Source organism: Episyrphus balteatus, chromosome 3 (genome assembly GCF_945859705.1).
Source record: "Episyrphus balteatus chromosome 3, idEpiBalt1.1, whole genome shotgun sequence".
Lineage (NCBI taxonomy): Eukaryota > Metazoa > Arthropoda > Insecta > Diptera > Syrphidae > Episyrphus > Episyrphus balteatus.
Genome location: NC_079136.1, coordinates 67,134,755 through 67,160,616, shown reverse-complemented (window position 1 = coordinate 67,160,616; position 25,862 = coordinate 67,134,755). Strand labels below are relative to the sequence as shown.

General features: G+C 29.3%; 1 protein-coding gene and 1 long non-coding RNA gene across 2 annotated transcripts; both read left to right on the top strand.

Annotated features, from left to right (window-relative positions):
* The first annotated feature begins 637 nt into the window (after positions 1 to 637).
* On the top strand, positions 638 to 19,933 carry LOC129914834 (leucine-rich repeat protein soc-2 homolog). The gene is made up of 3 exons (XM_055994258.1): positions 638 to 1,006; positions 13,250 to 14,276; positions 19,034 to 19,933. Exons 2-3 carry the CDS (start codon positions 13,357 to 13,359, stop codon positions 19,902 to 19,904), a joined length of 1,791 nt encoding a protein of 596 aa, XP_055850233.1. The 5' UTR covers positions 638 to 1,006; positions 13,250 to 13,356; the 3' UTR covers positions 19,905 to 19,933.
* A 412-nt stretch (positions 19,934 to 20,345) lies between these two features.
* LOC129914850 (uncharacterized) lies at positions 20,346 to 24,576 on the top strand. The gene is made up of 2 exons (XR_008772254.1): positions 20,346 to 20,489; positions 23,258 to 24,576. It is a non-coding gene; the product is annotated as an uncharacterized LOC129914850 (long non-coding RNA).
* Positions 24,577 to 25,862: the final 1,286 nt, after the last annotated feature.

The window sequence follows — 25,862 nt, the reverse complement described above, 5'->3', positions numbered from 1 at the left end:
AAGGAGAATGCCCAAAAATAAATATATTAAAAAAAAAAAAACCAGCACCGATTTAAATGAGACCTGCATGGCTTGAAAGCGCATCACTCGTAAATAACAAATATGATTTTTTTTCTCAAAAAGCCATCCCCGTGATTGCTATAATGATTTGTAATTTCAAATTATAAAGTGTTTTTTATTACAAAATTATTTTCATTGACTTGGTCTTAGTTCTATAAGCAAAGATGTGCCATCTGCCATATAATAACCTAAGATTGTTTTTTAAAAGCCGATGTCTGATTTATTTTATGCAAAATGCATAACCGGACCCACAGCCATTATGGTGATCTGGGCGGTGACATAAAATAATTGATATCTTGGATGGGTCTTTGATTTGGATGTATATGATGTGAAATTCTTGCAGTGCCTAAAGAGCAATAACAATGCATTTTTTTTAACAAAAAATGAAACAAGATGACACATCTTAAATGAAATTTTGTTCGTTAGAAAAAATTTTTTAAACGAAGTAGAAATAGGTTGCTACGTAGCAGATACATCAAAATAAATTAATGAAGTAGATCTGCTACATATGAAGTAAATACTCATCTCTGTTCTATTCTATTCTTATGTGTATCTCTCTTGTTCTTTTTCTTATTCCTTCTTCTATTTTATCATTCTTTTCTTTTTTTCTCATTTTTCCAGACACACACAAAATCAAATCGAATTGAAATCGAGAGGTGCAACATTTTTCAATTTGACTGTGGCTCTGCCAGTATCGAGAAAAAAAATAAATAAATTTTCACAAATTTTCCTTCACTCAAAAACCACAACAGAAAAAAAGTGCAAAAATACATTTTTCAATTAAAACAATATGAAATTTATTGTTAAAAATAATAATTCAAATGTTAAAATGTATTTTCGTTATACAGAATAAATAAAGATAAAAAACATAGTGAAAAACGCAAAGGAATCGTTTTTTCCCAAAGAAGAAAAATAAAAAATTGTTCCTTCTTCTAAATTGTCTGGGGTAAGTATTTTTTTTTTCAGCTCTAGGCTACACAGAAAAAAATCCTACCTCTCCTATCTTTTCCAAGAGACAAGATTTTATTTTTTATGTATTTGATAAAATAAAAGAAAAGTTTATGATTTTATAGGTTTTTTAAAAGGTTGACAAAAAGACTAGAATTCAGTCCCTTTACAAGGTTTTTTTTTAAAAGATTTATCTGAATTCAAGAAAAAAAAAAATTCTTGCCCCACCCGACCTTCCCTTGTCAAAGGGTAGGAAGTTGAGATATCGCAATTTTTATGTTAATTCTCTCGAGAATCATGTAGATAAAAAAATATAATTTCAATCGCTTATCACTTCTTTTGGTGACTCAGAGAAATTGTATTTATTTTTGGAAGGAACTTGTACTTTTTTTAATCAACAAACTCTTTAGCCCACCCTGAATGAAATTTAACTTATTTTTTTGTTGACCGAAAGATATTTAATATGGCTTCATTGACATTGTCTTCAAAATTCGAAATTTGATATAGTTTTCCTCTCCTTATCCTTTGCATTGAATTTACTTTATTGGTACCAAAACTACCTGCTGGCATTTAAAGTACCTAGCCAAGCAGAATTCTTCATAAAACCAACATAAAAATAAAATGCACGACTGGGGTCGCAGCTACTTACTCTTATGTTAAAAGTAACTCTTATCTTAAAGCTTTTACTAAAACATTTCTGTTAATCTAAAAAAATACATAAAAATCTGTTTTTATAATTAATAAAAAACCGTTTTTAATAATTTTGATCACAGAAAAGTAGAGTCGTTTGTGGTAAATGTGCGCATTGTTATTTGCTCGAAACTAGAGTGTACAAATTTAAACTTCTGCTGATGCACAATTAATTAGATATCTGATCTGCGTCGAAGTCCGTTATATTTATGCTTCTTTTGCTTTGAATGTTTCGAGAAAAAGCAAAAGAAAAAAAAGCCAATTTTCCTTAAAATTGTTTACAATTTTCAAACTTTGACAGTGATCTCACTCTGATCTGTCTTTGACTTAAAGTGAAGGCAATCGATTTTTTACTTGCGATATAGGTACTATATATCAAGTTATGCATTCGTACAAAAAAAAAAAGTTGAGATAACATTTTTCCATGACATTACGATGGTAGACAATGCCAAAAAAGTGGGTCCCGGAAGTCCGTCTGTCTGTCTGTCTGTCTGTCTGTCTGTCTGTCTGTATAAGGAGCTACAGCCTAAACGGATGGACCGATTAATATCAAACTTGGTATGTAGCGTTATTTGGCGACTCTCCAGAGGGGTTTTTGGAATTAATTTTTTTGGACCAAAAATAACGGTACTTGTCATATACCGATTTTAGTAAAATTGAAATTTCTCAAAAACGGCTCTAACGATTTTGTTTAAAAAATTCAAATGTTAGTTTTAAGCTAAGGTCTATCTTTCAATGAAAAAATTTTTTTTTTGAGAATCATTATTAACGGTACCTGTCATAGAACCGTTTTTTTCAAATCCGATTATCTCCGAAACGGCTTATTCGATTTCAACGAAACTTTTTGTGAAGAAGCATTTATATAATTTAAATATAAATCAAAAATAAGATTTTGAAAAAAATAGTTTTTGGATTTTGGATGAAAATTTTTTTTTGAAAAATCAAATTTTCGAAAACGGGACATTGAATTTTTTTGAAATTTTGTTTTTCGATGTTGATTAGTGATTTCTAAAGAATGGCATACCAATTTTATTTTAAAACTTTTTTTCCAAAAAATTATTTATAAAAAATTAGTTTTTTAAAAAACGGCTCTAACAATTTTGAAAATTTTTTTTTCTAAAAATTCATCTTAATATATCAATAAAAACTGCATACTTGTTTTGGAGGGCAATTTAATTTCAGATTTTATTTTATTTTTTTTTAAAGGAATTTTATTTTTTTTCCAAATTTCTATATAAAAAGTCTCAAAAATTTAAGCAACTTTAACTCTAAGAGCAAGTTCGTGCGACCCAGTCGTGCATTTTATTTTATTGAGCTTACGGCCGATTTCTTCACTAAGTCCTAGCGCTAGTACCGGTCCTAGTCCTAAAGTTGGTACTCAAATCGGTATCAACTCATTTCTTCACTCAAGTACTAAGCCCTAGAACTGTCAATTTAGGACCGAGTACTAATTAGGACTCGGTACTAGCTAGCTCCTCAAAATCTGCTAGTACCTGGTTATTATACCAATCGTTAGTACTCAAATCGGTACCAAGTTATTTCTTCACACAAGTTCTAAGCCCTAGTACTGTCAAATTGGTACCGATTTTTGCTTAGGACGTCCTAAAAGTTAGAACCTAAAAATCGACAGTCTAGCGACGATAAAACTTGATTTGGTTGGATTTTTTGCATTCATTCGAAAATTTAATTAGCATTTTGGAGATTTGATGTCTTTTTAAATAGATATTTTTTGGTTTTTTTGGTTTTTATTCTGATTTTGGCATTTTATTTTTTTTGAAATTGTGCATTTTGTAATTTTTATTTGAAGAAAATGGATTTAATTTTTGATGCACAATTGGAAAACCACATCTGTCCAGTAATAAAAAAAAGTTGTGGATAGACGTTTTTAATAAAAAGTAGGCGCCTATTACTTCTTCAAGTTAAAGTTAATAACGCAACTCGCACCGATTACTTCTACCCGAGATAATCACACAAAAAAAGACTGCACTTTTAAAAACTGTTATTTTTATTGAAATATATATGAAGGTACAAGCGTCTAATACGCAAACTATCTTTTTTATTTGCTAATATGATTCTTCTTCCGGCAGGCGACCCTCGTAGTTAATAGATCATGACATCTTATTTTTGATGGTGACACTTCTTGATAGAACTTGAATTTTATTTTTTTTTATTTTCATTTTTTCTTGTTAGGTCTTCTTTAGCGTCATTATAATGTTTTTAAATTATTTTCTAAATGGTGATTTCACTAAATTTAAACGCCTTTTGTCTATTTTGTTTCGTTTAATTTGCAGAATTATCAAAATAATATATTTAAAACATCAAAATATTGTCAAAATGACAGTTAGACCAGTTTTATACGAATTAATTCTTAGGACTGCGTTGTGAACTTAGATCAGGTCCTATAAATGTGAAGAAATGCTCAGGTACTCACTTTTTGTTAGGACCGAGTACTAGTGCTAGGACCTGGTCTAGCTAGATCGGGTACTAGGCTGACTTAGGACTCATGTGAAGAAATTGGCCGTTACTATTTAAACTTTATGTTCCAATTAAAATGTTATTGTTTTTAGTATTTATTTATTAACTAGCGAACCCGGCGAACGTTGTCCCACCTAAGAGTAAATAAGGAGGATATTAGGATAATAAATAATGCAATAGTCGGAATAAGTATTTTGACAAAATGAACATTTCTCGATCTGATGAGAATAATCTATAACGGTTAAAGTTAAAAGATCCAAGTAAACGGTCATTTATATGGGTGGTGTTATGCTTCGGTGTTCCCATTTTTGTGTTAGCAGTGCGAATTTCTGAGTGGAAAAAGTATTTTGACAAACGTTCTTTTTCAATGTTGATAAGGTACGGTAAAGCATTTTACATTTTTCTTGAATTTATTTAGGCTCCGATCGTAAAAAAGTGAGCAAATTGGTAATTAAATACTGAAATTAATGCATCTTTAGTTCTTATAATTTGGATGTGTCTTTTAAACCAATCTGTAGAAAACTGAATTTAAAGTGCAAAACTATTGACTACCAAATAAGAAAACACAAAAAAAACGTATACTACCCAAAATTTGCTAAGAATGGGCAAATAAAAGAAAAAATGCACTAAAAAAAACAGGCACATTTTGAGAATTCCACTTTAAATCGCAGATTGACCCATAAAAGACTGCAGTTGAAAATGCCATTCTGTCACCAAAAACTTCATTAGCTAAAGAACAATTCGCAGAGAGTTCGGGGAAGACAATTTTAATAACTTTACCGGGAGATAACAATAGCGCAAAATTTTAAACGATTTAGTAAATTGCTTAATCTAATTAGTAAGTTAATAAGCTAAAAATCTGTATGCTTTTTGGCTTAGTAACTTACTTAAATGGCTTAAGCAATTTACTAAATCGCTAATGTTTTTACCTTATAGAAACAAATTTAAAAAAAAAGTTAAGCGAAGTCAAATTGTTTTGGTTTTAGTGTCATAAGATCCAGCGTCGAAAAATACCCTAAGTTCATTTGCAATAAGTTCAGAATTTTTTTAAATGATGTTTTTTGCTTGTTTTTAGACAAAATGCATATGATGGACATGGTAAATTTGGGTGATAACATAAAATGTTTTTTTTTGTAAATGGGTATTTTATTTGGATGCATAAGATGCGAAATTCTTAATTTCAAAGAATCGTTAAAAAAAAAATATTTTTGTTGGACCACCGTAATTATTAAGGCTAGGCGTATGGTATGACCTTTTAAACCTTCCCTGGACTTCCACCAATAATTCAAGACCAAAAATCTGTCAAGCCGTTCTCGAGTTTTAGAGACTAACGAACAGCATTTAATTTTTATATATGTATATAGAAGATATTTGATCAAAAACAATAAAAAAAACTGCATTTAGGGTAAGTGTACTCAAAAATTTGAGGGCAAGTGTGCGCATGCAAATGCATGGGATTTCACTGCAAATATTATAAACTTGCATATAATGCATTAAAATTTCACAGTGTACAGGATAGATGAAAATAATGAGAAAATCGTAAGGAAGCGTGGGTCTTACACTCCCCGTTTGGTTTTTAAATGTCTTTCAAAATTGAAAAAAAAAAAACAACAATAGATATTCACTTACGGCCAATTTCTTCACATAAGTCCTAAGTCAGCTTAGTACCCGGTCTAGCTAGACCAGGTCCTAGCACTAGTACTCGGTCCTAAGGAAAAGTTAGGACCTGACCATTTCTTCACATTTATAGGACCTGATCTAAGTTCAAAACGCGGTCCTAAGAATAAAACTGGTCTAACTGTCATTCTGACAATATTTTGATGTTTGAATGAATTAATTTTGATATTTAAGGGAAGTTTGCAAAATAAATATAGGCAAAAAGTAAAAAAAAATAATAAAAAGATTATTGAACAATAAAAAAAAATGTGGTGAAACTTTACAAGAAGTCAACAGGCAAAGAAATTCGATTTGCTTATCAAAAAATGCCACAGTCAAGAATTAATTCATGAGTGCTGAATTGTATGATCTGGTAAATGTAGGAAATGCTGAGATACAGGATACTAAAACCGACAAAGGTGTAATTAAATACTCGAGGTATAAACGGATCCCTAACCTTAATGCAACAGTTTCGGATAGACATTTGTAACTTCATATGTATGTAATAAATATATGTTAACAAAAAGAATAATTTAAAAAAAATGCAGTCCAGTTATTTTCTTTTTTTTACTAATATCCGACTTTTAGAAAGATCGGAGAAAGTCCCTATACTTTTTTGGTACTTGTACCTACATCAAGTAGGTAAATTGTAAATTAAAAAAAAATCATTTAAATCAACAAAAACGCACTTTTCAAGAGAAACAACAAGAAATTAAAAAAATCTGTCAGATATCTTTTAAAAAGACTGAAATCCATTGCTTTTATTTAAGTAGGGGAAGGTGGCGGACAGTGAGACGGTGCAAACAGTGAGACAAATCATTTTTCTCTTTTCTCAAAGCTTGCACAGACATGTCGCTTCTTGTTATAACGTATATTTATCCTCGCACGTATTCTTATTCTGTTGCGCACAAATTTCAGTTGCGCTTTGACCTCCGTCGGGGATAAACACCAAAAAAATACCGCGAAGTAGTTTTCGGAGTGATTTTCAATTTTGAAAAGCAACATTAAATAAATAAGGTAAGTACTCAGATTTTTTTTATATTAGCCTTTTATACATGTGCTTCCATAATAAAACAAAAAACTGTAAGAATTCTTAGTGGTTTTTTTATTTTTAATTTTTTTTTTATGAAAACACAAAAAGTAAACAGTGAGACATAGCAACGGTAGCACATGAGAATATAGAGCTGGTGCTGCCAACGCCGACTCCATGTGGCCACACAAGCTGCCAAAAGGGATCCGTAGCCTTTGATGTTGACTTCCAGATCTAAGGAAAGCAGCCTTAAGTGATTTTTATTTTATTCGATAACAAATCTATGAATTTAAAATTGATCTCAAATGTGATCTTATATTTAGTTTTTACTCTTTTTTGTTTCGTTATTTTGTGTTATTTTTTTGAAGAAATATATTTATGTTTATTTATTTATTTAATAAAATACAAATAACTACTTATTAACCAATTTTAATCTGTTTCTTTTGGGTTTTTTTTTCTTCGTCTCACTGTTCGCCTTACACTGTCTCACTGATCGCACCCCTCGCAAACAGTGAGACAGTTTGACTTTTTTTACATTTCAGTTTGGTGTGATGCACTCATGAATTATTTCATCAAAATTTCTTCTACAAGATTAAGATAAAATATGCCCTAACATATATTCAAAGTTTCGTTACGATGGCCCGAGAGAATTCAGAGATAGACCTATTTGAAAAAAAGGTGTCTCACTGTCCGCCACCTTCCCCTACGTACTAACCGCTAGACTACCGATTTTTAGGTCCTAACTTATACCGAGTCCTAACTAATACTCGGTACCAATTTGACAGTCCTAAGGCTTAGTACTTTTGTGAAGAAATCACTTGGTACCAATTTGAGTACTAACGATTGGTATAATAACCAGGTACTACCTAATTTTGAGGACCTAGCTAGGACCAAGTCCTAACTAGTACTCGATCCTAAATTGACAGTTCTAGGGCTTAGTACTTGAGTGAAGAAATGAGTTGATACCGATTTGAGTACTAACTTTAGGACTAGGTCCGGTGCTAACGCTAGGACTCTGTGAAGAAATTGGCCGTTAGATTACTAAGCAAAAGGACCTGCGCACACTTACCCCTTCAATGGAACAAGTGTGCACAATATGACTATTTTTTTGGTTTTCTTAGAAAAACATAATTAATTTTATAAATTTTAGTTAATTTTTAATTAAATTTAAGAAGTCAAAACATATACATATCTCTAATAGTCAATTTACTTTTTTGATGTACATTCTATATTTTGCTTGTAATATTTCTTCAAATTCAAAGTGCGCACACTTATTACAAACGACAAAAAAAAAAAAAGTGATCGTCTGTAAAGTCGGTTTACAGACGATAATTTTACGTGATAACGTCATAAGAAAACAGGTTGTGTGTTTTTGATAAAAAAAAAAACAAAAAATTAAATTATTTTTTGTCAACTTTCTTGTTAAAAACTAAAAAAATAATACCATCTTATAGTATAGTACTTAAGCTTAAAGGCCCAACTATAATAGGCATGAGCTGGAACTCGCATAGGCTTATGTCAAAATCGAACGAACTGCTTCGTCCTGTTTCTGAAAAAATAAGTAGAAGCCATAATGAACACATGCGAGCATAGCTTTCTGTCATAATTTACATTTTTGTTTTCCATAATTTGTGTAGAAAAAAAACACGTTGAATTACACAAAAATATTTTAAAAACTGTTTTTATTTAATACACTTTGTGACGTTTTTATTTTATCTGTATATTTTGTAGAAAAACGGAATAACTTTGTGTGAATACGAATTTGATTGAAATTTTATACAAGTTATAGTCCTGCCTATTAGCTATCTACAGTATAATTTTATTTATCAATAAACAAACAAGATAAAAAATTTAAAAAAACTGTTAAAGACAGCCAAAAAACTTGGGGCAAAAAAAACTTGTTTTTCCTGTTATTCAGTCAAAAATCAATTAAAAATTCAAATTTTTTGCAAATGGATGTGCATGGCCAAACTTATATGTCCTATAAGTTTCAGATGTTTTGAAAGCTCCAAAAAATTGCTTAAAATAAAAAAAAACCTAAAAATACCCCTAAAAAAGTAGGTGTTTTTCAAAAATTCATATTAGAAAAAATCCCCTATCTTTTTTTCTTTATCTTTCGAATGGCATTTTTCAAATTGTCAAAAAAAAAAAATCCCTTACCTATAATCACCACTTTGTCAACCACATATTTTAGTTAAAAAAAACCGTTCATAACTTGGTTTTGAAATTTTCTAGAATTTTTTCAATACCTTTAAAATAGCCACTTTTTTGGAATTTTGTTTACCCCTATTTACCCTATTTAATGATTGAATTTTTAAAAATCCTTTATTAATATTCACCTTTAGGTTATTACCTTTCAAATAAGCTATAGTATCTCTATTGGTTTATTTTTAATTTCTAATTGAAATTTATGCCACACTTCTAAAAATTTCAGGCAAAACGGGAAAAAATGGCGTCACTTTTTCGTGAATGCTACCATGGTTCATCGATTCATAAGAAGTTATCACGTCAAAAATTTGAAAATCTTTAGAGCCGTTTTTTAAAAAATTAATTTTTTATATAAATTTCCAACATTTTTCAAAAAAAAAGTTGGTATGCCAACTTTACACGTAAAAACGAAATTTCAAAATTCAAAAAGTTGATTTTTCAAAAAAAAAAAAAAACTAATATATTTTTTAAATATCCAAAAATGTGTTTTTTGAAAATTTTTTAAAATTTGAATATTACGTTTACTTAAACGCTTTTGCATAAAAATTTTTGTTGAAATCGGGTAAGTAGTCGGTAAGAGATATTCAGAAACAAAAAAAAAATCTATGGCAGGTACCGTTAATTACGTTGCAAAAAATATTTTTTTTTATTTCAAAAGTTGTGTCTTCTTTATAACATTACACATAAAAATTTTAATCAAAATCGTAAGAGCCGTTTTTGAAAAAATTTACTTTTCTATTTCCAATCGAAAAAGTGGAGAAGAGTAAAATCTTGTTCTCCACTTTTTCGATTATAAAGTCTAAGTTGGTCAATAAACCATCTTTTCCGTTATATGGCAGGTACCGTTAGTTTTGGTCTTAAAAATTAAATTTGAATTTCTCCTCTAGGGATTTACCAAAAACAGCTAACAACCAAGACTCACTTTTTTAGAATTCTCCATCATCGTAATGTTAACTCGAGTTCGATTTTTTTCACGAATGCTAAACTTACCCTATAGTACTTACATATATCGCAAGTAAAAAACACGTAATTTGCAATAAGGATGATGATAATGTCGCCTACTTTAAAATAAAAGGCACTAAAGTAATCACACTCTCTGGGTGGTGACATCCTTTTGTGATGATGTACCTTGCCTATGTCTCTCCATGTATGTATTATTTTCTTCCATTATCAACCCAACCTTCAGCCCCCCTTTCCTCCCCTCTCAACATGATAACCCTTGAATTTGTGCATAAATTAATGCTTTTCCAATGGATTCACTTACTTTTTTTTTATGTACAAGGTAGTACCTATCCTATGTATCTATATTTGTTGTTTAAGAGCACAAACTAAAAACGAATGAAAAAAAAAGAACATTCCGTTCCTTGTATATCCTTCATCATCATCATCATCATATCCATAAAATTGCAATGGAAAACAATGCGCAGAACAATAAACACTCTATCTACATTGAAGAAGACGAGAATAAAAAAAAAAATACCATGTGGGATGGATGACCTTCATTCATGTAAAAAGAGTGCAACATATCGATAATATAAAATTAAAAACCAAAAAGGTTCGATGATGAATGTTGTTGTTTATTTGTTTGTTGGAGGAGAAACTCACTATGTTAATAACAGAAAAAAGGTTCAACAGGATCATATACAAAAGGAACTGTGTAGGTAGGATAATAGATAACAAAAAATATTAAACAAAAAGCAACTAATCATTATATTGATACATGCAAACCTGGTTGTTTCTTTGCTATCATGAAGTGGAGAGTTAATTCTGATTTACATATTATATTAATTTAAAGACTTTTATCCACTAAGTTTTTCCCATATATTATCGTATGTAAAGTAGACGATACTTCTCAGAAGTAAGTCAATATTATTTAGAAAGAGCTTCGGTTCGGATACGTTGGGGATCCTTTCCTGAGATACGTTTAACTTATTTTCAATACGAATGGTTTGATTTCATTTGCATTTACCTGCATTATTCTAAAATGAAAACTAGATCTCAAGCCAACTTAGAATTGAATTAATTGTATGTACAGGGTGCCACAAAAGTAATGGTCAAAACGAAAAGTGAAAACCCCTGCTTTGTTGTACTCAAATTGCAATGTCTTTAGTTCTAAGTTCAACTTTGGAAACTTCTTGACATATAGTTAAAATAAAAAAAAAAAAAAAAAAAAAGAAGAGATTATTGACATTGTTGATATCTATTAACTAACATCAACGAGGTTATAATTTGATTGTACATTGTATTTCAATAAAAAGAATAGAATAAAATAAAGAGTTTGGTGTTTCAAAAAAAAGTAAATTATGACCACTCGTTGACATGTACATATGTACGAGTGTCACTTTACTTGTACAAAGATATTTTATGTTGCACCAAAACTTTTGGTTCATTTTTCTTTTTTTTTTGTTCAAGTCTATTCGAAAACTGGATTCGAAAGGTTACACTTTGAGTGGTTATTATGTTAATATAAAAATTTAAACTTTTAAACAATAAAAATGTTTTTATTATTTAAAAAATCTCCATGGTACTTGCAATTTTTTATGAAACTGGCCAAATATGCCTGTAGACGAACATATTTGTCGCTCACGCAAAAAATCGTTGTTCATTTTTATTATCACCTAAATGGTAAAAGTCTTATAAATCATTACAATCGATAAAAACGCACTGGTTTTTTATTTCAATCAAAACTAAAAATTTCTTCAATATTTTTTAAAAAGAAAGATTTCCTTTATTATGATTCAAGCATTAATGTCGCAAGACCTAACTAATACTCGGTACCAATTTAACAGTACTACGGCTTAGGACTTGTGTGAAAAAATCAATTTGTGCCTATTTGAGTACTAACAACTGCTATAATTACGGTGACCATCCGTCCCGGTTTACCCGGGACTGACCCGTATTTCTACAGTTTGTCCCGGGTTTTTATTTAGGAAACCCGGGACGTATAAGTGCCCCGTATTTTTTTATTTTTCCCGTATTTGCAAATTCTCTGATTTTTGTATTCCAAATCTTAAACACTTTGTACGGAAAACAAGAAAACAGTGGTGGAAGATTAAAAGTGCTTTTCTAATTTTTCGGATAAAAGCATTAAGCCTAGTACGCTGCTGAAGTAAAGCGAACATTTTTCAAAGTCTCCAAAGTCAAAAAACTCTTTTGCAGCAAGAAAAATTACCAGAACAATTAAATGTGAGTGACAAACTATTGAAAACTCTGCAAATATTCCAGTACAGGTAAGAATTTCGTTGGTTAAGATGCGTAATGTGCAACGAAAATCAAAATTTTCTATTTCGTTGAGTTGGTTTTGTATGAAAACTTACGTTTCGCCTCTAGGCTAGACTTTATTTGTTTTTAAAAATTTTCGCAAATTATTTAGTTCCAACTTGGGTTTGTCAGGTTGAAAAATTTCACTTGGAAACGTTTTTTCGAATAATGAGCAACATATGGAAGAGTAAAGAACCCAGCTAAATTTCAAAACTTTTAAGCATGTTAAAAGTTGAATTAAAGATTGTACAGTTTCAAATCATTTAAAATAAAATTAAAATTTTAGAAACAGCTCTCACGAATTTGATTAAAACATATTCTTTTAGAAGTTATTAACAATACCTATTATTAAATAACCGTTTTCTTGATTTCTGATTTCGTAAACGACTTAAGCAAATAGTTTGAGAAAAGTCGGGCAACTGTTTGTCTACAATTGGATCATGTAATATTTCTTTATAATTTTGACAAGTTAAAAGAAAATGTATCCTCGTTGAGTCTTTTTGCTTTTAGTATTGCTTGTAGTATATATGATAAACTGATAATGGTTTATAAATCGTAATAAGTCTTAGCTATAAAGTCATGCTAAAAAACAAAAATTGTAAAAAATTTAATCGATTTCTCAAATTTATTGATTTTCAGCGTAAATTTAACATACTCAAATGTATCTTCAACGTATGTGGCATTCTCGTTCGATCACATTTCCAAGACGAATTATTTATTTTTGGATAATGGAAAATCCCAATTTTTTCTTCGTCATATTCATTGAAACTTATCTTTATCTTGAATTTAAGAAATATCATATTTATGAATCAGAATTTGTTTCTTTGTTCAAAAAATTTTGATTCATTGCAAAGTCATTGAATTTAATCTTTAATTTTCTGCTTCTATAGTAAATAACGATATATATTTTTTTATTTTCAGTTGAATCAAATAGTAACCAAATAACTGAAGACCTAAAAAGACTTGCAACAATTAAACAAAGCAAGCCAACAAAAAAAAAACTTTTCAAACCATTCGCTTTGCACTACATGTTCATATTAAAAAATATTTGTGTATTATCTGCATTGAAAGTTGCGTCCAGCTACGCAGAGAGACTCCAAAGATTTCTAAGAGAAAGTATGAACTTGTGTTCATCGATTGGAACAAACACAAACAGCGGCGGTGGTGGTGGAGCAGCTGGCGTCTTGGGTATTTGTAGTGCCGGTGGTCAAGGCAGTACCAACAATTGTAACGAAATGCCACCAGAAAATCGCCCCAAAGTAGTCACAGTCAAGCATCCCGAATCGAATAAACCAAAACCAACAACAAAAAAAGGCAAACCAATACCAGCCGATCAGGATGTTATCAAAGCCTTACAGCGTTGCCGTGATGAAGGCATTAAACGTTTGGACTTGAGCAAGTCATCAATTGCAGTCATCCCATCAACCATTAAGGAATGTACTCATTTGACTGAACTCTATTTGTACAGTAACCGAATAATAGCTCTTCCAGCTGAAATTGGTGCTTTGGTTAATTTAAAGACACTTGCTTTAAATGAGAATTCCTTAACCACTCTACCACATTCACTAAGAAATCTCACTCAATTGCGAGTGTTGGATTTAAGACATAACAAATTGGCCGAAGTTCCTGAAGTTCTATATCAGTTGAGATCTCTAACAACGTTATATTTACGATTCAATCGTATTCCATGCGTTGGCAATGGTGTCAAGAATCTGACAAACCTCACCATGTTGAGTCTGAGGGAGAATAAAATTCGTGAACTGAGTTCATCGATTGGTTATTTGGTGAATTTGACAACACTTGATGTTTCACATAATCATTTGGAGCATTTACCCGATGAAATTGGTAATTGTGTTAATCTGAATGCTTTGGATTTGCAACACAATGAGCTGTTAGATGTTCCTGAGAGTATTGGAAATTTGAAGAACTTGGTTCGTTTAGGTTTGAGGTAAGATTTTTTTTTCAAATTTTATTTATTAGTTAAAAAAAACTCTTAACAATAATATGTAATACTTAAATAATACTTAAAATTATATTATCATTTTTGATTTTAAAAATAATTGTCTCTGTTCAATATTTAACTATCCGATCCTATCTCTTTCTGTAAAAAAAAAATTAAAAAATTATCTTTTTTCGGATTTTCGAGAAAAAATCAAGGTAACCCCATGTGTAAAAAAAATACATTTTCTAAAATTTCCTCCAAATCCATCGAGTGAGACATCAAAAGAAAGGTCTCTTTAAGCTCTTTTCATAGCTGAAAACCAAAAGTTTCTTCGATGTCTAGTTCATGAATTATTATTTGCAATCGAACTTTTTTTTTCTTACATGCGGAAGCAAATATTTTCGGATCAAAGTCTCGAAACAAGTTTTAGTTTACAGATACGAGTTCACAATAAACAGGCCTATCGATTTATGTAAAAAATTACAAATATATTTTTTTTTTCGGATTTTCGAGAAAAAATCAAGGTTAACCCCTTGTCTTAAAAAAAATACATTTTCAAAAATTTCCTCCAAATCCACCGAGTGAGACATCAAAAGAATGGTCTCTTTAAGCTCTTTTCATAGCTAAAAACCAAAAGTTTCTTGGAGGTGTGGCTGCTGAATTATTTGCAATCGATTTTTTTTTTTCATGCGGAAGCAGATATTTTCGGATCAAAGTCTCGAAACAAGTTTTAGTTTACAGATACGAGTTCGCAATAAACAGGCCAATCGATTTCTGTAAAAAATTACAAATATATTTTTTTTCGGATTTTCGAGAAAAAATTAAGGTTAAAAAAATGCATTTTCAAAAATTTCCTCCAAATCCATCGAGTGAGACATCAAAAGTAAGGTCTCTTTAAGCTCATTTCATAGCTGAAAACCAAAAGTTTCTTGGAGGTCTGGCTGCTGAATTATTTGCAATAGAAAGATGTATTTTTTTTCTCTTCCATTTTCGAAAATCCGACTGTAATTTTATTTTTTGTCAAAGAACACCGATTGGGCAAGTATTCCCCATTTTTAAGGGTATCAACGAAAATTAATTTTTAAAAATTCACTACTGTTTTCAACTTCAATCAGGGGACTAAAATTAGTTGAACAAATAAATTCTGTAATTATTGACGTCATCAACAACTCTAGACTTCCCAAAAACATTAAAGTGAATAACTTCGACAGTTTTAAATCGGGTCTACTCGTTTCTGCTCAAGTAGAGAGGACTTTCAACTCATTTAAGACGCTTCTTATAGCGTTTTCGTTTTGTCGTCCGGGACTCTCCGGAATTCATTCAATGACAGTTATAATTCTGAAAAGAAGAGAAAATCGATTCCGAATTTCGAGGCAGAATCAAAACGAGAATCACGCACACATATTCACACCTAAGGCGTTAAAGTAATGCAATGTTATTGTTTGTTCTTCATTTCTAATTATTGAGATTTTTTACTATTCCAAACTTTAAATTATATTGAAATAAAGTAAAGAAAACAAAAAAAACGATAACTTTTTATGGAATAATAGACCATTGCCGATGCCTTCAAAAACATTAAAAAGTACAAAAAAATCATAGTAGGATGAAACCCATTGGAAAAGGCGGTGAATATGATGAAAATTAAAGGAAAAATAAATTACGGGCGAGCCGAGTTCGGGAAGTGGGTGGGTTGAGTTTTTAATGGTAAAAAATGGTATATCTTGATTTCCGGCAAAACTACAAGTCCTATAGAAAAAAGTTGTATGACAAAGTTGTAGGTAATAAAAAGATCTACAACTTTTGTATCAACAATTTTTTCACATAACCTCAAAATTTATGTGAAAAATTAAAAAAACCGAGTTTTTGGTTTTTTATTTTTATCTTTTTCAAAAACAAAAATTTTTCTACGAAATTTGGTGAAAACTTACCTTATTATGCCCAAAATACAATGTAATTCATTTGATTTAAAATATTTATTTGTTCACCTTATTTTGACTTAATACCAAAAAAAACACCCTAATTTTCAATCGAAAATTCACGTGTCAAAATATCAGCTTTTTTCAAAAAGTCGGTGGGCATTTCGTTTGTTAAAATGTCTATTTTCTGATGGTGTAAAAAAAAATTTACATTAGTATACTAAAGAACATGTTTTAGTTAAATGCAAAAAATGAAAAAAGCTATAATTCGAAAAATTTTTTTTATCATTGTTTACAATTTTGGCCTATTTATTCAAATTTACACTTTAATTACTCAAAAAACGTAGGATTTCATGTAATATTGATTAATGTTACGGTTTTTGAGTAATTAAAGTGTAAATTTTAATAAATAGTCTAAAATTTTAAATAATGATAAAAAAATTTTCGAATTCAAGCTTTTTGCTTTTAGCGAGAACATGTACTATGGTATACTAATGTAAATTTTTGTTTACACTATTGGAAAGTAGAGATTTTAACGAACAAAATACCCACCGATTTTCTGAAAAAAGCTAATATTTTGACACGTGAATTTTCGATTGAAAATTAGGGTGTTTTTTTGGTATTAAGTCAAAAAAAAGGTTAAAAAATAAATATTTTAAATTAAATAAATTACATTGTATTTGGGATATAATAAGGTAAGTTTTCACCAAATTTCGTAGAAAAATTTTTGTTTTTAAAAAAGATAAAAATAAAAAACCAAAAACTCGGTTTTTTTAATTTTTCACATAAATTTTGAGGTTATGTGAAAAAATTGTTGATACAAAAGCTGTAGATCTTTTTATTACCTTCAACTTTGTCATACAACTTTTTTCTTTAGGACTTGTAGTTTTGCCGGAAATCGAGATATACCATTTTTTACCATTAAAAACTCAACCCACCCACTTCCCGAACTCGGCTCGCCCGTAATTTATTTTTCCTTTTATTTTCATCATATTCACCTCCTTTTCCAATGGGTTTCATTCTACTATGATTTTTTTTGGTTTCAAAAATTATCGACCCTGGTCTATAAACAAATAAACCAAAATAAAACTTTCATCAGGCGTTTCACAAATACATACAAAGAAACCCAATCTTCAGAATCAAAAAGAAGTATCCAATATTGTTCGTTTGGAATTCCGAACTGGACAGTCCCGGACCGTTCTAAGAATTACCAAACGAAAACGCTATTAGAGACAATCGCAAAAAGCTGTTTCCTGAAAACTTTAAAAAAAACTTTTGGTAGTTTAACTTTCATTAATAATTATCAAGCTCTTTTTTCTTTTTATTTAATAAATGCTTTTTTGTCTTTTATTTGCCTTTTTTGAATTTTGTAGGTCATAAAAATCCTTTCCCTAAACTCATGTCTATATGTTATGCATTTTTTTCGATTTTGATTCGCCTTTTTTAACTGAGTTCGTAAACAATTTTATACTCAATGATTCATGATCAGATATTTTCCACTCGTCACGGACCGTAACGTCTAATTCTAGTGTATGGTCAGCTAACACAGAGTCTATTAACGTTCTGGCTCCTTGTGTTACACTTGTAATATTACTCTTGGCTGAGATACAAATTGTTTAAGGCCAGTGTAGGTTTTTTTGCAATGTTTTTATTCATTTCACTTTTGTTATTTCGAGTCCATTCATTTAAAAAATTTTAAAACCAAAAAAATTCACGTACAGGCATTTTTTCTGATCTATGTATATTATAAAATTATGTTTCATGAATCACTTTTTAAGACATCTTTATTGACAAATATCGTTTTTCTAGATACTAGATAAACCTAAGAAAAATCAAAAATTTCCAAAAAAAATTGAATACTTTTCCTTTTTTTAAACATTTTTGTTTTTCTTTTGTTTACCTACAATTTAAACGATATTTATCAAAAAAATTTGATTTTCCTCATAAAAAAGTGATTAGAAGTAAGTAAGTAAGTCAGTAAGTAAGTTTTTTAAACATTTTTGTTTTTCTTTTGTTTACCTACAATTTAAACGATATTTATCAAAAAAAAAATTGATTTTCCTCATAAAAAAGTGATTAGAAGTAAGTCATTTAAAACTGCAAAAATGTGGTGTTTTATTTCATCTCAAAAATTCAAACCCTCAGAACAGACAAACTGTTTGATGTATAAATCTGTAACTTTGCAGATTAGTTTCAGGTTTATTAAGCTTCAATAATTAAGCCTCAGTTTAATCTTATTACCCATAGTTAACAAAGTAGAGAATTAAATGAAGTTTTTAAATATATCCTTGAATTTTCTGTAAATTGATCCGTTGTTAAGGTATTGATAGTCAACGTCAAAAGTATAGATTTTTGTTTGAAAAAAATTTGGTAAAAAAAAAAAAATTGAAGAAGTTTGAAATAAAAAGAATCTTGGAGCTATAAAATAATAATCATTTTATCAGAAAAAAATGTTCCAACTTTCTTAAGAGAAAAATTAAAACAAAAAAAAATTGGGAAATTTTGGTTTTTGAGCAGTTCCAATGATTTAGCTAGATTACCATTCGAAAAATTACGATAATTTTTTACTGAGATACTATCGAAAATCACTAAAAAAAATTTACAAGAATTTTTTTTGTTCCTTTAATTTTTTGGGTTAGTGTACATTTGATAACTTCAGAGCTATCGCAATCCTTCGTATCATGTTCACCACTGCAAATTCCAACAGCAAGATTTATTTTTGCATTCTTATGATATTATGTGGTTAAGAACCAAACAATTATAATATAACACCTTTTTACTAAAATTAATATGATATGAACACCATTCCCTTATAAAATCATTTATTAATTAAATTTTTTTTCTTAGGTACAACCGATTATCAGCTGTTCCAGCATCTCTCAGAAACTGCAAATTCATGGACGAATTCAATGTCGAAGGCAACAGTATTGCCAATCTGCCTGATGGACTCTTAGCCAGTCTTAACGCTCTTACAACAATAACATTATCACGTAATTCATTCCATAGCTATCCATCAGGTGGCCCAGCACAATTCACAAATGTCACATGCATCAATTTGGAACACAATCAAATTGATAAAATACCCTACGGTCTATTTTCCCGAGCCAAAGGTCTCACCAAACTCAATATGAAAGAAAACGTTCTCACCTCATTACCACTTGATGTTGGTACCTGGGTCAATATGGTCGAATTGAATTTGGCCACAAATTCCCTGTCAAAGTTGCCGGACGACATAATGAATTTACAAAATTTGGAAATCTTAATTCTATCAAATAATATGCTCAAAAAGATACCCAATACAATTGGTAATTTGCGCAAACTGAGGATTCTTGATTTGGAAGAAAATCGCATCGAAGTGATTCCAAATGAAATTGGTTTGCTGCATGAATTGCAGAGACTTGTATTGCAAACAAATCAAATTCAAGTTGTACCAAGAACAATTGGCCATCTAACTAAACTCACTCACTTTTCAATAAGTGAAAACAACCTGCAATTTGTACCTGAGGAGATTGGATCACTTGAGCATTTGGAGAATCTGTATTTAAATCAGAATCCATGCTTAGATAAGTTACCCTATGAGTTGGCTCTGTGCCAAAATCTCAAGTATTTAAACATCGATAAGTGTCCATTGAATACAATACCACAAGAGATACAAGCCGGAGGGCCGTCTTTGGTGTTGCAATGGTTGAAAATGCACTCGCCATATAGGTCAATGTAAGGTTATCAAAAAAGATGGAATCATTGACGGGGAAATATAAAAAAAATACAAAAAACAAGTAATTTCCTTTATAAATAAAAATCAAAGGAAATTTATATTTATATATATATAAATGTATGTTAAGTGTGTGTGATTATAAACAAAACAAAAAATAGCTTTAAAATGCTTGGAAAAATATTTATTAAATATCATTACAAAAACAAAAACCTACACTTAAATATAAAAACAAAAAATCCAGAAAAAAATGGAATGCTTGAACTCGAAATTAGAGTTTAAAAAAACAAACAAAAACTGGCAGTTTGAAACAGAGAGTTCAATTGAAGAATCGTTTGAGTTTAAATATTCGATTGATTTGCTCATTTCTTTTTGACTGTTATAAAAAATGACGATCAATCAATAATAAAAATACTTTAAGAACATATAACAAATAAAATTAAAAAAAATACCTACAAGCCACTTGGAAGAACATCGAACGTGATGATACTGACAAAAACTGTAATTATTTTACGAACGATAAAAAACCGTTGAAATAATTTTTTTTTATTTCAATGGCATCGACTTATGGACTGTGAATTTAGTACTAAGGTAAGTTATTTGAATTTTGTTTTTATAAGTTAGTAAATAAGTAATTAATTTTATTGAAAGATTATTTAGTCACATAGTTTAAGTATAGTTATGAATTTTAGATAGCTTTGGCTTAACCTTCAGGTAAGCGATATTTCTTCATTGCTATAAGGTCGCATCGAAGAAGTTGTTACTGCAAAGGTGATAATTTAATTGTGATTGTTGTGCTTCTTCAATCATTGCATTACGTCTTCGTTTGTATGTACTAATAGTCCAGTGCATTTACATATATTTTGACCCAGCAGTTTGTACCACCCCCAAATTTTTTTTGCTCATTCGATAGAGCACTGGCTGAATATCATTACCCTGATTTTTCGCACTCGTGAAATTCACCTTTCGGTCGCCATCTTGGATTTTAGTTTTTGTTGAATATCTCGATTTCTATTTATCCTACACAAAAGTTGTGTATACAAGAAACGTAGGCAATTAAATTTCGCGTCTTTTATATTAAGAACAATTTTTCGATATTCTGAATATTAAAAAAGTTACAAGCCAAAAAAGTAAAAAAAAAACCGAAAAAAATGACAATTTTAAAGTTTTGAGCACTTTTTATCAAAATTATGAAAAAACGTTCCGAGAAAAGATTATTCACCTTAAAATTCTCTATAACTCTGTTCTACAACTTTTTTTTCTATCTCTATAAATACAAAAGTTATTAATACTTTTTTGTTAAAAAATACCTCTTTTTTACGAAATAAAGAGACTTAAATATAAAACAATTGCAGATCCCGAATTTTCTCTTGTAAGATAAAGCTATAAAATACTCACTAATCATTTAAAATTCAAGATTTGGTAAAAAAAAATTTAAGAAAAAAGTAAAGATAAAAAACACAAACAAAAAAGAGCATTTTTAACAAAAAAAGTATTAATAACTTTTGTATTAATAGAGATAGAAAAAAAAGTTGTAAAGCAGAGATATAGAGAATTTTAAGGTGAATAATCCTTTCTCGAAACGTTTTTTCATAATTTTGATAAAAAGTGCTCAAAACTTTAAAATTGTCATTTTGTTCATTTTTTTTTTACTTTTTTGGCTTGTAACTTTTTTAATATTCAGAATATCGAAAAATTGTTCTTAATATAAAAGACGCGAAATTTAATTGCCTACGTTTTTTGTATACACAACTTTTATGTAGGATAAATAGAAATCGAGATATTCAACAAAAACTAAAATCCAAGATGGCGGCCGAAAGGTGAATTTCACGAGTGCGAAAAATCAGGGTAATGATATTCAGCCAATCTACCGAATGAGCAAAAAATATTTGGGGGTGGTACAAACTGCTGGGTCGTCCATATATGAACATCCTAAATGCACTGGACTATAAGGCAAAAAGTTGTTCTTTAAGTGAGTCTAGGTTACTTAAATTCCAGTCTAAATCCATGCAATAGGAAAAATCCATGTAAAGCGAAAAAAGTGCAAAATTTCCTTTTTGATTGGGAGCCCTTCTCCCGAACGCCATGCCCCAGAATAGGGCTTTTAGTAAATATCTTAGACATACTAGTTTCAAAATACAATAAATAATTTGATGTGTTTCTTGGTAGATGAAAAAGTTTTTTCAAAAAATTTCATTAGAATTTCATGATTGAAATTCGACGATAGTTTGCAGGTTTATAAGAATCACCCTTTTTATGAATTAGAAATATTACGGACTTTTTTAATGAATTTGGAACTGAAGCTGTTGTTAATACGGGTTTACCGTCTTCACCTGGTGCTTTTTTATTGTTCGCTTTATCAATTATATTTAGGATTATATCATCGCTTATATCCGAATCTAGTAGTATATCGCACAAAACCAAAGATTCTGCATATGAGAATGAGAGACATGATTTGTTGAATAATAACCCCGTGAAGTGCAAAGCGAGGTAGCTGCGTCTATCACGACACGTTTGACCCGTTTATTTTCTTTGCTGTTTTCTAAAAGTCTTTTGTATGTTTAATAAGGCCTAACGATCGTGCTTGGTTTTTGTAAAACTTCACTTTTTTAAGGAGGCATAACTTCTTGTACATAGTGTTTGATTCTAAATATCTTCTTCTCAGGTCTTCATAAAAACATTTGCGTAGAGCATGTCAAAGAGCGAATGATTTTTTCCGAGATTCATTGCATTTAAAATCAAACTATTTGTATTTTAATTTTACTAAGCGAGTTTAATTTATTTTATTTTTTTTTTTTTTTGACTAAGTTTCGGAAAAATCTTAAGTTCTTTTTTTTTGAGAATCAGTTTCATTTGTCAACTTCAACACCATGGGCATATGGTCTCAGTTAGTTTTGCAGTGGACTTTGAAATTGGAAATTATCTCCATTTATTCACCGTTTGCTGCCCCATAATCAATTTTTTCCTACTCGGTGTAGTTAATGTAAGCTGGCACAACCAACCTCTGACGTAGCGTCAGAGATTCTATCTTTAGTCGTACAACGATAATTTGGAATGCATTACCCGCCTCAGTTTTTCCCTCCCATTTTAATGTTCATAACTTCAAAACCAATGTGCATCTGCTATTCGGCATCTCCTTTTACACCCTCTCCTCTTTTTATAGTAGGTACATACTTGTACTGCCTTAATATAGAGGGTAGCGAAAACATAAAAAAATATGAAAAATATATCATTTCTAAAAAAAACCCTTAACTCTATAAAAATCTCTCTTTTCGATTTAGTTTAAGAACTGCAGTTGTGTAACTGTAAATACATATGTACATATAACTTATTATTTTATTTCTTCCCTTTTTTTCTAGATTCAAAATAAAAATAATTCAACATCGCATTGCGGGTATCGTCTGTTAATCGTCATCATATCTAGTCATTTAAGACGAGATTATTTTTATAAAACTTTAAAGCACTGCACCGAACTTTTTTTTTAAACTATAATAATTATAAATATTTTTTTTTGTACTACTTGTGTTTTATTTTGTTTTTTAAAATGTTTTGTATTTTTGAGCACAATTTTTTAATTTATTCAAATCTACAAGAACAAAAAAACTAATAATTTTCTTGTTATTTTAGAAATGACAAAATATTTTTTTAAAATCAAAATTTTTTAAAAAGTTAATAAAGTGCAAACGGAATTGTTCATAGTAAAAAAAAAAAAACAATATAAGAAATATTATATAACAAGTAGGTAATAATAAATAGACAAAAAATAATATAAAACAAATATTTAATGCATTTAATGTTAAATGTTAAAATTTATATAAAAAATATATATATATACAACTAAAACATACATACAAACAAAAAAACAAAGATCAATGTTTATATATACATAAATACATACATAATAAATACATAGAATACAAAAATAATACAAAACTTTTCTTGTTAAACAAAAAAAAAAATGCAAAGAAAACTTTAAATCTTTCTCTATCGAAATTATTTTACTAGTTGAATTAAATCAACTTGATTCTTTTATAAACAAAAACAATGTTTTCACTATTTACCGCCATTCTGAGGAAAGGCAAGCAAAATAAAATATTCATCGAATTTAGTTTAAACTAAAAAAAAAAAAACAAGAACTATAACTTGTACATAAGAATTAAAAAAATCATATTATAAATTAGTTTTATAAATTTTTTAGAGTTTAGTGGTTTTCTTGAAGACATTTTGTGTCGGCGTAAAGCAAAATTGTTTTAAGTACATAGGATTTCTTAAGGACTTAGAACAATTTTGCTTTACGCCGACGATTTGTATAGGTTTTATTTTTTTCCCAAATTCTTCGCGTTAAAATATGTAAAGCAATGTTTCCCTTCAATTGAAATTGAGTGAGCCCAGCAGAAATAGTAGTTTTGGTTACTTTAAAATTCGTTAAGCAGTGGGTAAACGGTGTTGCCTCATGCTCTTACTGCAAAGCGAATCAAGTGATGTTCATACGGAATAATCAAAATATATTTAATTGTTCACATGTAATTTCTTGTTCACACCACTCTTGATTTCTGATTGTTTGTTTGATTTCTGATTTTTTTTTCACAAACATCTATTATTCCTCCAGATAATATTCAAACTAGCGTTGTAGAGAGGAAACGGTAGCTCGGACAAAAAAAAAACATTAAAAAATAAATAAATCTGAGTTCCATTTTTGGCATGGCCATTAGTTAAAGATTTTTTTTTTTAATTTTCAAGTGCACTGTGGCGTATGTGGAACTTTTTTTTGAAATAGTTTTTTTTTTTCTGGTTAAGCCTTTCAGTTGGCCAAATAAGGATGAATTCATAAACGCATCACTGCTTTTAGAGCACAACTTCTGTATGGAAAGAAAATACCACCTTACTTATAAAGCATTACGTTCGCACCAGAAATATTTTTGATGCAAATTTTTGATGTGTTTATGAACTCAGCCTAAGTTAAACACATGTATGTACCTGTGGAAAAAATTGTTTGTTTTATTTACTTTGGCAAAATCGTTCAATTGTTGCTGGGATCGAAGTACACTCGTTTTAATATTTTAATGCGTGGGAAATTATATTCATCATCATTTTTTAACCATTTTTTTATTTGATTGTGTTCAATATGTTATCATCTTTATAAGAAACTTTGGTGTTTTTTTTTTAATTTTTAAAATAGTACCAGCTGTCTGTCTCGACTTTCAGCTTGATAGTTAAATTGAGATGGTATTTCTCACAAGGTGACTTCTTTTTAGTTCTCCTAATACCTTGGCGTTGATTTTAAAAGGTTTCGTATTACAGAGCAAGAGCTATAATTTTTTTTTAGAAGTAACGTCAAGAATTTTAATTGCTATCAAGTTTTTCGTTTATTTTTTTTTACATTTTAAACCTAACTCTCAGAGAGGTCATGTGCGTAGTTTACCTTAGAATGCATACAATTTATTATTAATTATTTAGTTAATTTTTTTGAATTAAAAAATATTTATTTTGTGATAAATGTATTATTATACTTTTAAGAAAAATTATTAACATAAATATAAAGTAATAATAAATAATAAAACAAAATGTAAGTGACAAATTTATATTTTTGTCGATTAAATCAGAATAAAATGAACGCACATATTTTTAAACTAAAATTTGATTTTATAAAATAAAAAATAAATAATTATATAACAATATTATATGTAAATTTTATAGAATTTAAAGACATACAAAAATAAAAAAAACAAAATAGATTATTTTTTGTTCTATATTTTAAACCAAACTGTTTTTCTATTAAAATTATATTTTTTTTTTTCTCAAAAAACTAAAGGTTTAAAATATATAAATTAATGTTAAAACATATAAAATTGTAAAAAAAATTATGTCTTTAACTATACTATGTATATTTTTTCTACTGCAAAATTTCTCTATTCAAAATATACTGATAAATGATAACAAAAAATAAAGTTTTTGAAATAACAA

Excerpts from the sequence above, each read along its gene's own strand:
- LOC129914834 (XM_055994258.1), top strand. The coding sequence starts at position 13,357 with ATGTTCATATTAAAAAATATTTGTGTATTATCTGCATTGAAAGTTGCG. Across the intron at positions 14,277-19,033 it reads TTGGTTCGTTTAGGTTTGAG|GTACAACCGATTATCAGCTG; the intron begins GTAAGATTTTTT and ends TTTTTTTCTTAG.